This window comes from Mustelus asterias, unplaced genomic scaffold (genome assembly GCF_964213995.1).
Source record: "Mustelus asterias unplaced genomic scaffold, sMusAst1.hap1.1 HAP1_SCAFFOLD_2990, whole genome shotgun sequence".
Classification (NCBI taxonomy): Eukaryota; Metazoa; Chordata; class Chondrichthyes; order Carcharhiniformes; family Triakidae; genus Mustelus; species Mustelus asterias.
Genome location: NW_027592935.1, coordinates 24780 through 36817, shown reverse-complemented (window position 1 = coordinate 36817; position 12038 = coordinate 24780). Strand labels below are relative to the sequence as shown.

At 57.6% G+C, this 12038-nt stretch overlaps 1 protein-coding gene across 1 annotated transcript; it reads right to left on the bottom strand.

The window, feature by feature from the left end:
• Positions 1 to 1948: 1948 nt before the first annotated feature.
• Positions 1949 to 9720, bottom strand: LOC144490187 (caveolin-2-like). The gene is made up of 3 exons (XM_078207989.1): positions 9218 to 9720; positions 6304 to 6491; positions 1949 to 5147 (listed from the first exon to the last, which is right to left on the bottom strand). The coding sequence occupies exons 1-3, from the start codon at positions 9365 to 9367 to the stop codon at positions 4997 to 4999; spliced, it is 489 nt and encodes a 162-aa protein (XP_078064115.1). The 5' UTR covers positions 9368 to 9720; the 3' UTR covers positions 1949 to 4996.
• Positions 9721 to 12038: the final 2318 nt, after the last annotated feature.

The following is a 12038-nucleotide window of genomic DNA, read 5'->3' as shown; positions in this document are numbered from 1 at the left end:
TCTCAAGGGGCAACCAGGGAAGGGCAATAAATGCTGGCCAGCCAGTGACGCCCATGTCCCACAAATGAATTTAAAGAAAATATTTCCCACAATAGTATTGGTCCTAGGTTGTCAAAACCATCAGATTTAAATTTAATAGGTTCTTGGTTTCTAAGTGCTTGATTCAAACTGATTGGCTAAATTCAAAAGCCTGTTGCCTTGGTAACACTGCTGCTGCCATTCAATAAATTGTTTCAGTTTGGGCTCTCTGTGTACCACCTTGTAAAGGGACCATGCGATGCTTTTCCCCCCGAGCATTTTACACACACCAATCTAAAATTACTCTACCCAACCTCACAACAGCAGCCAATCCCCCGGCATCGGGAGTGACTTGTTCCCACACGGACAATGAGTGTTTGAAGAGTCAGGTTTGGAAAGTGATCAGGAAGGTTAATCCTTTATTACGACAGGAGGTGAATGTTAAAGTGACAATGTTAAGCTTCAGTTACATGGGGAATTGGTGAGACCACATCTGGAATACTCTGTGCAGCTTTCCTCTCCTTATCTAAAGATGGGTTTGATTCGATTTATTTTGTTACCTGCATTGGGATACAGTGAAAAGTATTGTTTCTTGCAGGATATACAGAGAAAGCATATACCCCCCCGCCTCCCCTCCCGCCCGCCTCCCCCCCGTCGCCTCTCCCCCGCCCGCCGCCCTCTGCCTCCCCCACTCCGTGCCTCCCCCCTCCCTACCTCCCCGCTTCCCCCTCCCCCTCCCTCCCTGCCTCCCCTCCGCCCAGCCCCCTCTGCCTCCCCTCCGCCTCCCCCCTCCCGCCTACCCCCTCCTGCCTACCCCCTCCCCTGCCTCCCCTCCCCCCTGCCTCCACCCGCCTACCCCCTCCCACCCCCTCCCTGCTTCCCCCCTCGCCTCCCCCACCCGCCTCCCCCCTCCCGCCTACCCCCTCCCGCCTACCCCCTCCCCCGCCCCCCTGCCTCCACCCGCCTCCCCCCCCTCCCCCTCCCTGCTTCCCTCCTCGCCTCCCCCTCACCCACGCCCCACACTCTGCCTCCCCCCTCTTCCCCCCTCCCCCCCTCCTCCCCCCACTTCTCCCCCCCTTCTCTACCCCCCCGCCTCCCCCCCGCATCCCCCACCAGCATCCCCCTCCCCGTTTCCCTTCCAGCCTCTCCCCCACGCCTCCCGCCCCCTCTGCCTCCCCCTCTCCCCACCACCCCCTTCCCCCCCTCCCCGCCCTACCCCCTGCCTCCCCCCACCTTCACCCCCATCCACCCCCATGCCTCCCCCCCCGCCTCCCCCTCCTCGCGTCCCCCCCTCGCCTCCCCCCCCCCCCCCCCCCCCCCGGGCCTCCCCAACCACCGGCCTCCCCCCACCGCCTCTCCCTCCCGCCTCTCCCTCCACCCCCCCCGCCTCTCCCTCCCGCCTCTCCCACCACCCCCCCCCGGCCCCTCCCTCCCCCCCGCCCCCCCCCCCCCCCCCCCGGCCTCTGCCTCCCCCACACCTCTACCCCCGCCTCCTCCTCCCCCCCACCCCCACCTCCCCTCTCCCCCCACTTCCCCCCTCTCTCCCCCCTTCTCCCCCCCTTTCTCCCCCCTCTCCCCGTCCCCTCTTCCCCCTCCCCTCTCCCCCCCTCGCCACCCCGTGCTGCCTCCCCCTGCCCCCCCCGCCTCCCCCACCCCCCCCCCCCCCCCCCAGCTCCCCCCGCCTCCCCCCCAGCATCTCAAAAAGGGGACAACCTTCATGTCATAACAAAGCTTCTTGTGGTCTTGGGCAGAGCAGGAGCCCAGACCAAGCTGTGATACAACCAGAAAGAATGCTTTCTATGGTGCATCTGTAACAGTTGGTGAGAGTCGTAGCTGACATGACAAATTTCCTTAGTCTTCTGAGAAAGTAGAGGCGTTGTGAATTTATCAGTCTCTGACACTGTGTCATATCTCAAGGATATCAGAAAGGATTATTTAAGAATCATTTTATTGCTCAATAAATACAACTTGTAATCATTACAGCTGGATTAACACGGTCAAACATTGTGTGATTGTTCACAGCAAGGTTACCAAGATATTCAGTGTGGATCCCAGAGGATGCAGTCAGAGACAGACAGCTAGAAGCTCGGTCAAAGAGATCAGTTTGAGGACCGTCTCAAAGCAACAGTGACTGAGAGAGACGCCGAGAGGTTTAGGGAGGGCATTCCAGAGCTTAGGGTCCTCATTAGCTGCCTCCTCCAGGTAACTGAAGGCACGGCCGCCAACGGTGGAGCAATAAGAATTGGGGGATGCTCCAGAGGCCGGAATTGGAGAAACACAGAGATCTTGGAGGGTCCTAGGAGGGTACAGAGATAGGGAGGGGGCGTAGGGGGCTGGAGGAGGTTACAGAGATAGGGAAGGGTGTAGGGGCTGGAGGAGGTTACAGAGATAGGGAGGGGGCGTAGGGGGCTGGAGGAGGTTACAGAGATAGGGAAGGGTGTAGGGGCTGGAGGAGGTTACAGAGATAGGGAGGGGGCGTAGGGGGCTGGAGGAGGTTACAGAGATAGGGAGGGGGCGGAGGGGGCTGGAGGAGGTTACAGAGATAGGGAGGGGGCGTAGGGGGCTGGAGGAGGTTACAGAGATAGGGAGGGGGTGTAAAGGGCTGGAGGATGTTACAGAGATAGGGAGGGGGTGTAAAGGGCTGGAGGAGGTTACAGAGATAGGGAGGGGGCGTAGGGGGCTGGAGGAGGTTACAGAGATAGGGAGGGGGTGTAAAGGGCTGGAGGAGGTTACAGAGATAGAGAGGGGGTGTAGGGGCTGGAGGAGGTTACGGAGATAGGGAGGGGGTGTAGGGGCTGGAGGAGGTTACAGAGATAGGGAGGGGGTGTAAAGGGCTGGAGGAGGTTACGGAGATAGGGAGGGGGTGTAGGGGCTGGAGGAGGTTACAGAGATAGGGAGGGGTGTAGGGGCTGGGGGAGGTTACAGAGATAGGGAGGGGGTGTAGGGGCTGGAGGAGGTTACAGAGATGGGGAGGGGGTGTAAAGGGCTGGAGGAGGTTACAGAGATAGGGAGGGGGTGTAGGGGGCTGGAGGAGATTACAGAGATAGGGAGGGGGTGTAGGGGCTGGAGGAGGCTACAGAGATAGGGAGGGGGTGTAGGGGCTGGAGGAGATTACAGAGATACGGAGGGGGTGTAGGGGCTGGGGGAGGTTACAGAGATAGGGAGGGGTGTAGGGGCTGGAGGAGGTTACAGAGATAGGGAGGGGTGTAGGGGCTGGAGGAGATTACAGAGATACGGAGGGGGTGTAGGGGCTGGGGGAGGTTACAGAGATAGGGAGGGGTGTAGGGGCTGGAGGAGGTTACAGAGATAGGGAGGGGTGTAGGGGCTGGATGGGGTTACAGAGATAGGGAGGGGTGTAGGGGCTGGAGGGGGTTACAGAGATAGGGAGGGGGTGTAGGGGGCTGGAGGGGGTTACAGAGATAGGGAGGGGGTGTCGGGGCTGGAGGAGGTTATAGAGATAGGGAGGGGTGTAGGGGCTGGAGGAAGTTACAGAGATAGGGAGGGGTGTAGGGGCTGGAGGGGCTTACAGAGATAGGGAGGGGGTGTAGGGGCTGGAGGAGGTTACAGAGATAGGGAGGGGTGTAGGGGCTGGAGGAGGTTACAGAGATAGGGAGGGGGTGTAGGGGCTGGAGGAGGTAACAGAGATAGGGAGGGGTGTAGGGGCTGGAGGAGGTTACAGAGATAGGGAGGGGTGTAGGGGCTGGAGGAGGTTATAGAGATAGGGAGGGGTGTAGGGGCTGGAGGAGGTTATAGAGATAGGGAGGGGTGTAGGGGCTGGAGGAGGTTACAGAGATGGGGAGGAGTGTAGGGGCTGGAGGAGGTTACAGAGATAGGGAGGGGTGTAGGGGCTGGGCGAGGTTATAGAGATAGGGAGGGGTGTAGGGGCTGGAGGGGGTTACAGAGATAGGGAGGGGTGTAGGGGCTGGAGGAAGTTACAGAGATAGGGAGGGGTGTGGAGGGCTGGAGGAGGTTATAGAGATAGAGAGGGGTGTAGGGGCTGGAGGGGTTTGAATGCAAGGGTGAGAATTGTAAAAGGGAGATGTGTTGGATGTGGGTCAGTGAACACTGGGAGGGAGTGATGGGTGGAGGGGGCTCAGTGTGAGTTTGGACATGGATGGGGGGGCAGAGTTTGGGGTGAAGTTTGGAGGGTGGGAGGTCAGCTGGAGTGTGTTAGAACGGTCGAGTGTGGTGGTAACCATGGAGTTGGATGAGGGTTTGAGCCTGCGGTGGACCGAGGCAGGATGAGGTGACTGAGGTTACATTCGGAGGTGTTAGCAATGGGGCCCAAACCCACCCCGGCTCCCGTCTGACACCAGGAGAGGGTCCACCAGAAGGGTGAAGGCTGGGACCATGCATCGGGCGTGTGGGTGAGACTGAGGACAATTGTACCCCCCCCCCCACCCCCCCACCATCCGCAACCTCCCAGTACCCTCTGCCACCTCCAACCAGAACCCTGGCAGAGCGGGCATGGTTCCGGGAGAGCGGGAATGGTTCTGGGGAGTGGATATGGGTCTGGGAGAGCGGATATGGGTCTGGGAGAGTGGGAATGGTTCTGGGGAGTGGATATGGGTCTGGGAGAGCGGATATGGGTCTGGGAGAGCGGATATGGGTCTGGGAGAGTGGATATGGGTCTGGGAGAGCGGATATGGGTCTGGGAGAGCGGATATGGGTCTGGGAGAGTGGATATGGTTCTGGGGAGTGGATATGGGTCTGGGAGAGCGGATATGGGTCTGGGAGAGTGGGAATGGTTCTGGGGAGTGGATATGGGTCTGGGAGAGCGGATATGGGTCTGGGAGAGCGGATATGGGTCTTGGAGAGTGGATATGGGTCTGGGAGAGTGGATATGGGTCTGGGAGAGCGGATATGGGTCTGGGAGAGCGGATATGGGTCTGGGAGGGCAGATATGGGTCTGGGAGGGCGGATATGGGTCTGGGAGAGCGGATATGGGTCTGGCACGCTCTCTGAGCAGGGAAGGCTCCTAGTATTTGGCCACGTTGAGGTGAACTCTCCGGAAGCAGAGGCCCACACTGGAGCAGAGTGGGCTGATGATGATGTCCGTCAGGCTGTAGCACACTTTCTGACAGGTAGGCCGACAGAGGAGACACATCCTCACGCAGGGTATCAAACACCTAGGAGCAAGAGACAGCAACGTGAGCCAAGGCCCAGCGTCAAATCTGCACCCAGCCTCCGATTCCCCAACCACCTCCCCACACAAGCACCATCTCTTCAGAAATACCTCCACCTCCCAATCACCAGACTACAGACACACCCTCAACTACCACGCGGAATCCGCACCCCTTCCCCTGGTGTCCCTGCGCCGTGGGGCCCTTCCCCTGGTGTCACCGTGGGGCCCTTCCCCTGGTGTCACCGTGGGGCCCTTCCCCTGGTGTCACCGTGGGGCCCTTCCCCTGGTGTCACCATGGGGCCCTTCCCCTGGTGTCACCGTGGGGCCCTTCCCCAGGTGTCACCGTGGGGCCCTTCCCCTGGTGTCACCGTGGAGCCCTTCCCCTGGTGTCACCGTGGGGCCCTTCCCCTGGTGTCACCGTGGGGCCCTTCCCCTGGTGTCACCGTGGGGCCCTTCCCCTGGTGTCACCGTGGGGCCGTTCCCCTGGTGTCACCGTGGGGCCCTTCCCCTGGTGTCACCGTGGGGCCCTTCCCCTGGTGTCACCGTGGGGCCGTTCCCCTGGTGTCACCGTGGGGCCCTTCCCCTGGTGTCCCTGCACTGTGGGGCCCTTCCCCTGGTGTCCCTGCACCGTGGGGCCCTTCCCCTGGTGTCCCTGCACCATAGGGCCCTTCCCCTGGTGTCCCTGCACCGTGGGGCCCTTCCCCTGGTGTCCCTGCGCCGTGGGGCTCTTCCCCTGGTGCTCCTGCGCCGTGGGGCCCTTCCCCTGGTGTCCCTGCGCCGTGGGGCTCTTCCCCTGGTGCTCCTGCGCCGTGGGGCCCTTCCCCTGGTGTCCCTGCACCGTGGGGCCCTTCCCCTGGTGTCCCTGCGCCGTGGGGCCCTTCCCCTGGTGTCCCTGCACCGTGGGGCCCTTCCCCTGGTGTTCCTGCGCCGTGGGGCCCTTCCCCTGGTGTCCCTGCGCCGTGGGGCCCTTCCCCTGGTGTCCCTGCACCGTGGGGCCCTTCCCCTGGTGTCCCTGCGCCGTGGGGCCCTTCCCCTGGTGTCCCTGCGCCGTGGGGCCCTTCCCCTGGTGTCCCTGCGCCGTGGGGCCCTTCCCCTGGTGTCCCTGCGCCGTGGGGCCCTTCCCCTGGTGTCCCTGCGCCGTGGGGCCCTTCCACACTGACCAGATATGTAGGCAGGTGACGAGTGAAAAGAGACATCCAGTGAGGACAGAGGCGGGGATCGCACAGAGCAGCGAGATGATCCGATAACTCCAGAGTTTGCAGACCTCAAACGAGACGTGACTCCCGGCCCAGACCTTGTCGAAACTGTGGATGCCGGCAGGTTCTGCGAGGACCTCGGGGAAATCCACCTGCAACAAAGATGGAGACACTCCCAGATCCAGTGTTCCCAGTGCCCACACCCAGATCCAGTGTTCCCAATACACACTCCCAGATCCAGTGTTCCCAATACACACTCCCAAATCCAATGTGCGCAGTGCACACTCCCAGATCCAGTGTTTGCAGTGCACACTCCATATCCAGTGTTTGCAGTGCAGACTCCCAGATCCAGTGGCCCTCGTGCACACTCCCAGATCCAGTGTTTGCAGTACACACTCCCAGATCCAGTGTTTGCAGTGCAGACCCCCAGATCCAGTGTAGCCAGTGGACACTCCCGGATCCAGTGTTTGCAGTGCAGACTCCCAGATCCAGTGGCCCTAGTGCACACTCCCAGATCCAGTGTTCGCAGTTCACACTCCCAGATCCAGTATTTGCAGTGCACACTCCCAGCTCCAGTGTAGCCAGTGCACACTCCCAGCTCCAGTGTAGCCAGTGCACATTCCCAGCTCCAGTGTAGCCAGTGCACACTCCCAGATCCAGTGTAGCCAGTGCACATCCCATGCATCGCCTCAAAGAAGCATAGAAACTATTTTTTCAAGTCTGGAGAGTATTTGAATGGTTTTCCTTGAAGTTCATGTTACATAGAAACATAGAAACTAGAAGCAGGCGGAGGCCATTCGGCCCTTCGAGCTGCTCCACCATTCATTTTGATCATGGCTGATCATCAAATTCAATATCCTGATCCCCCCCGTCCCCCCCATATCCCTCGATCCCTTTAGCCCCAAGAGCGATATCTAATTTCTTCTTGAAATCACACAACGTTTTGGCCTCAGCTACTTTCTGTGGGAGTGAATTCCACACATTCACCACCCTCTGGGTGAAGAAATTTCTCCTCACCTCAGTTCTAAAAGGTTTCCCCCTTATCCTCAAACTCTGACCCCCTAGTTCTGGACTCCCCCCACCATCGGGAACATTCTTTCTGAATCTACCCTGTCGAACCCTGTTAGAATTTTATAAGTTTCTATGAGATCCCCTCTCACTCTTCTAAACTCCAGTGAATATAATCCTAACCCACTTAGTCTCTCCTCATATGACAGACCTGCCATCCCAGGAATCAGCCTGGTAAACCTTCGCTGCGCTCCCTCTACAGCAAGGACATCCTTCCTCAGATAAGGAGACCAAAACTGCACACAATACTCCAGGTGTGGCCTCACCAACACCCTGTACAATTGCAGCAAAACATCCCTATCCCGATACTCAAATCCTCTCGCTATGAAGCCAACATACCATTCACCTTCTTTACTGCCTGCTGTACCTGCGCGCTTACTCTCAGCGACTGATGCACGAGGACTCCAAGGTCTCGCTGAGTATCCGCCTCTCTCAATTTACACCCATTCAAAGAATAATCTGTCTTCCTATTATTGCTGCCAGAGTGGATAACCGCACATTGATCCACATTATGCTGCATCTGCCATGCAGATACCCACACACAGCCTCGTTCCTTAAACAGATCCCGGCTTAGATCCCAATGGATCCCAGGTGTGATCCCTCACTGATCCAACATGTGATCCTACACCGATCCCAGGTGTGATCCGACTCATTCCCGGGCAGTATCCCACATGGATCTGCAGAGTGATCCCACGCAGAGACAACCCCCCGACCCCAAGGTGTGACATTCACAGTGCCAGGGTCACCCTCTGACCCCCCTCGTTAGCTGTTTATCCCAGTGAACCAATCTACCTCACCAACCTCCGTGTGCCAGCCTCACCCCCGTGTCCTCCTCACCCCCCCGTGCCAGCCTCACCCCCTGTGTCCTCCTCACCACCCCCCCACGTGCCAGCCTCACCCCCTGTGTCCTCCTCACCGCTCCCCATGTGCCAGCCTCACCCCCCCTGAGTCCTCCTCACCCCCCCATGCCAGCCTCACCCCGTGTCCTCCTCACCACCCCATGCCAGCCTCACCCCGTGTCCTCCTCACCCCCCTGTGCCAGCCTCACCCCCAAGTCTTCCTCATCCCCATGCCAGCCTCACCCCGTGTCCTCCTCACCCCCCCTGCCAGCCTCACCCCCTGTGTCCACCTCACCACCCCCATGTGCCAGCCTCACCCCCCCTGAGTCCTCCTCACCCCCCCGTGCCAGCCTCACCCCCTGTCCTCCTCAACCCCCATGCCAGCCTCACCCCGTGTCCTCCTCACCCCCCCGTGCCAGCCTCACCCCCTGTGTCCTCCTCACCACCCCGTGCCAGCCTCACCCCCAAGTCTTCCTCATCCCCGTGCCAGCCTCACCCCCCTGTGTCCTCCTCACCACCCCCTCGTGCCAGCCTCACCCCCTGTGTCCTCCTCACCACTCCCCCGTGCCAGCCTCACCCCCTTGTGTCCTCCTCACCCCCCCTGCCAGCCTCACCCCGTGTTATCGTCACCCCCCCTGCCAGCCTCACCCCCTGTGTCCTCCTCACCGCTCCCCACGTGCCAGCCTCACCCCCCCCGTGCCAGCTTCACCCCCCTGTGTCCTCCTCACCCCCCCCCCCCCCCCGTGCCAGCCTCACCCCCACACTGCTCCTTGGGCATTATCTCAGAGAGTTATAGAGGTCTGCTGTGCAGAAGAAGACCATTCGGCCCATCAATTCCACTCTGGTCGAAGACAAACCACTCAGATCTCCCAATGGGAGGGTAGTGCCCCCCCCCCCCCTCCCCTCCCCCCCGCCAATCCTTCCGAAGCCTCGTGCTGAAGTGTCAGAGTTTACCGAGCCGGTTGCAGTACCTTCAGGTGCTTGTTCATCTCCTGTGGGTCACGGTTCTCCTGGGGAGGGGTGTCGCTGGGTTGCAGAGGCTCCGGTGTCAGCTCCCTGCTGGGTTCAGGCTCAGTAATCCGCCCCTCCAGATCCACCATGGTGTAATCCTCATTATTCATGTGGACAGGAGCTGGGGAGCACCGAACCTTCCAACTGTGTCGCTTCAAATCAACTTAGTCCTTGACAGTCCAACCAATTCTCCCCTGACACTCTCTCGCTTTCTCCGTCCTTCTCTCTCTCACTCTCTCACTCTCTGTCTCTCTCTCTCTCTCTCTGTCGCTCTCTGTCTCTCTCTCCGTTTTTCTCTCTCTCTCTGTTTCTCTCTCTCTGTCCCTCTGTCTCCCTCTCTCTCTATCTCTCTGTCTCTCCCTCTCTCTGACTCTCTCTCTCTCTCTGTCCCTCTCTCTCTCCGTCTCTCTCTCTCTCTCTCTTTGTCTCTCCCTCTCTCTCTCCGTCCCCCACTCTCTCTCTCTCATGGAATGAAGTTGTTCTATTCTGAGACTTGGATTCAATCCTTCCCACCGTTTTGCTGACACAGGGAGGCCGGGAGGAGAGTTATAACCACTTAAAGGGACTCTTCTCAATATGTCACCCTCTGACCCAGACCGCCCCACCCCCGCCCCCTCACACTCTCTCCACTGGCTACAAGGTAGAATTCAAAATGGGGACAAAGTAGAAAGGGTCGAGAGCTTCAGGTTTTTAGGTGTCCAGATCACCAACAACCTGTCCTGGTCCCCCCATGCCGACACTATAGTTAAGAAAGCCCACCAACGCCTCTACTTTCTCAGGAGGCAAAGGAAATTTGACATGTCAGCTACGACTCTCACCAACTTTTACAGATGCAACATAGAAAGCATTCTTTCTGGTTGTATCACAGCTTGGTATGGGGCTCCTGCTCTGCCCAAGACCGCAAGGAACTACAAAGGGTCGTGAATGTAGCCCAATCCCATCACGCAAACCAGCCCCCCATCCATTGACTCTGTCTACACTTCCCGCTGCCTCGGGGAAAAGCAGCCGGCATAATCAAGGATCCCCACGCACCCCGGACATTCTCTCTTCCACCTTCTTCCGTCGGGAAAAAGATACAAAAGTCTGAGGACACGTACCGACCGACTCAAGAACAGCTTCTTCCCTGCTGCTGTCAGACTTTTGAATGGACTTACCTTGCATTAAGTTGATCTTTCTCTACACCCTAGCTATGACTGTAACACTACATTCTGCACCCTCTCCTTTCCTTCTCTATGAACGGTATGCTTTGTCTGAAGAGCGCGCAAGAAACAATACTTTTCACTGTATACTAATATATATGACAATAATAAATCAAATCAAAATCAAATCAATCCAGAATTTAGGGAGCTAGGAAGTAGATTAAAAAACAGGAGCCAGTAGATAGTAATCATAGAATCATCGAAACCCTACAGTGCAGAAAGAGACCATTCGGCCCATTGAGTCTGCACTGACCACAATCCCACACAGGCCCTACCCCCGTAACCTACGCATTTACCGTAGCAAGGTTAAATTTAGCATGGCCAATCAATGTAACCAGCACATCTTTAGAGTGTGGGAGGAAACCGGAGCACCCGGAGGAAACCCACGCAGACACTGGGGGAACGTACAGACTCCACACAGACTGTGACCCGAGCCGGGAATCGAACCCAGGTCCCTGGCGCTGTGAGGCAGCAGTGCTAACCACCGTGTGACACTATCATCCCAGGGAACCAATGAGATGTTGAGCCAGATAACAATGATGATCTAAATGAAGGAACTGAAGACACTGTTGCTAAGTTTGCAGATGATACAAGGATATGTAGAGGGACAGGTAGTATTGAGGAAGCAGGGGGGCTGCAGAAGGACTTGGACAGGTTAGGAGAGTGGGCGAAGAAGCGGTAGATGGAATGCAACGTGGGAAAGTGTGAGGATGCGCACTTTGGAAGGAAGAAAAGAGATGAAGACTATTCTCTAAATGGTGAGAGAATTCCGAAATTGGAAGCGCGAAGGGACTTGGGAGTCTTAGTTCAGGATTCGCTTAAGGTTAACTTGTAGGTTGAGTTGATAGTTAGCAATGCAATAGATAAAATGCAATGTTAGCATTAATTAATTCATTAATTAATTAAGAAAAGCCAAGCAGCGTGCCTTAATGACTATCGTCCGCTGGCTCTGAGATCCATCATTATGAAGTGCTTCAAAAGGTTAGTCATGGCACGAATCAATTCCAGTCTCCCGGACTGCCTGGATCCACTACAGTTTGTCTACCGCCGCAACAGGTCCACAGCAAACGCCATTTCCCTGGCCCTGCGCTCAACTCTGGAACACCCAGATAACAAGGACACCTATGTCAGACTCCTATTTATTGACTACAGCTCAGCCTTCATCACTATTATTCCCACAAAACCCATCTCCAAACTCCGTGGCCTGGGCCTCGGCTCCTCCCTCTGCAACTGGATCCTGAACTTCCTAACTCACAGATCACAATCAGTAAGGATCAGCAACAACACCTCCTCCACGGTCATCCTCAACACCGGTGTCCCACAAGGCTGTGTTCTCAGCCCCCTACTATACTCCTTATACACCTATGACTGTGCGGCCAAATTCCCCTCCAGTTTGATTTTCACGTTTGCTGACGACACCACCGTAGTGAGTCGGATCTCAAACAATGACGAGACAGAGAACAGGAATGAGATAGAGAATCTGGTGAACTGGTGTGGCAACAATAATCTCTCCCTCAATGTCAACAAAACGAAGGAGATTGTCATTGACTTCAGGAAGCGTAAAGGAGAACATGCTCCTGTC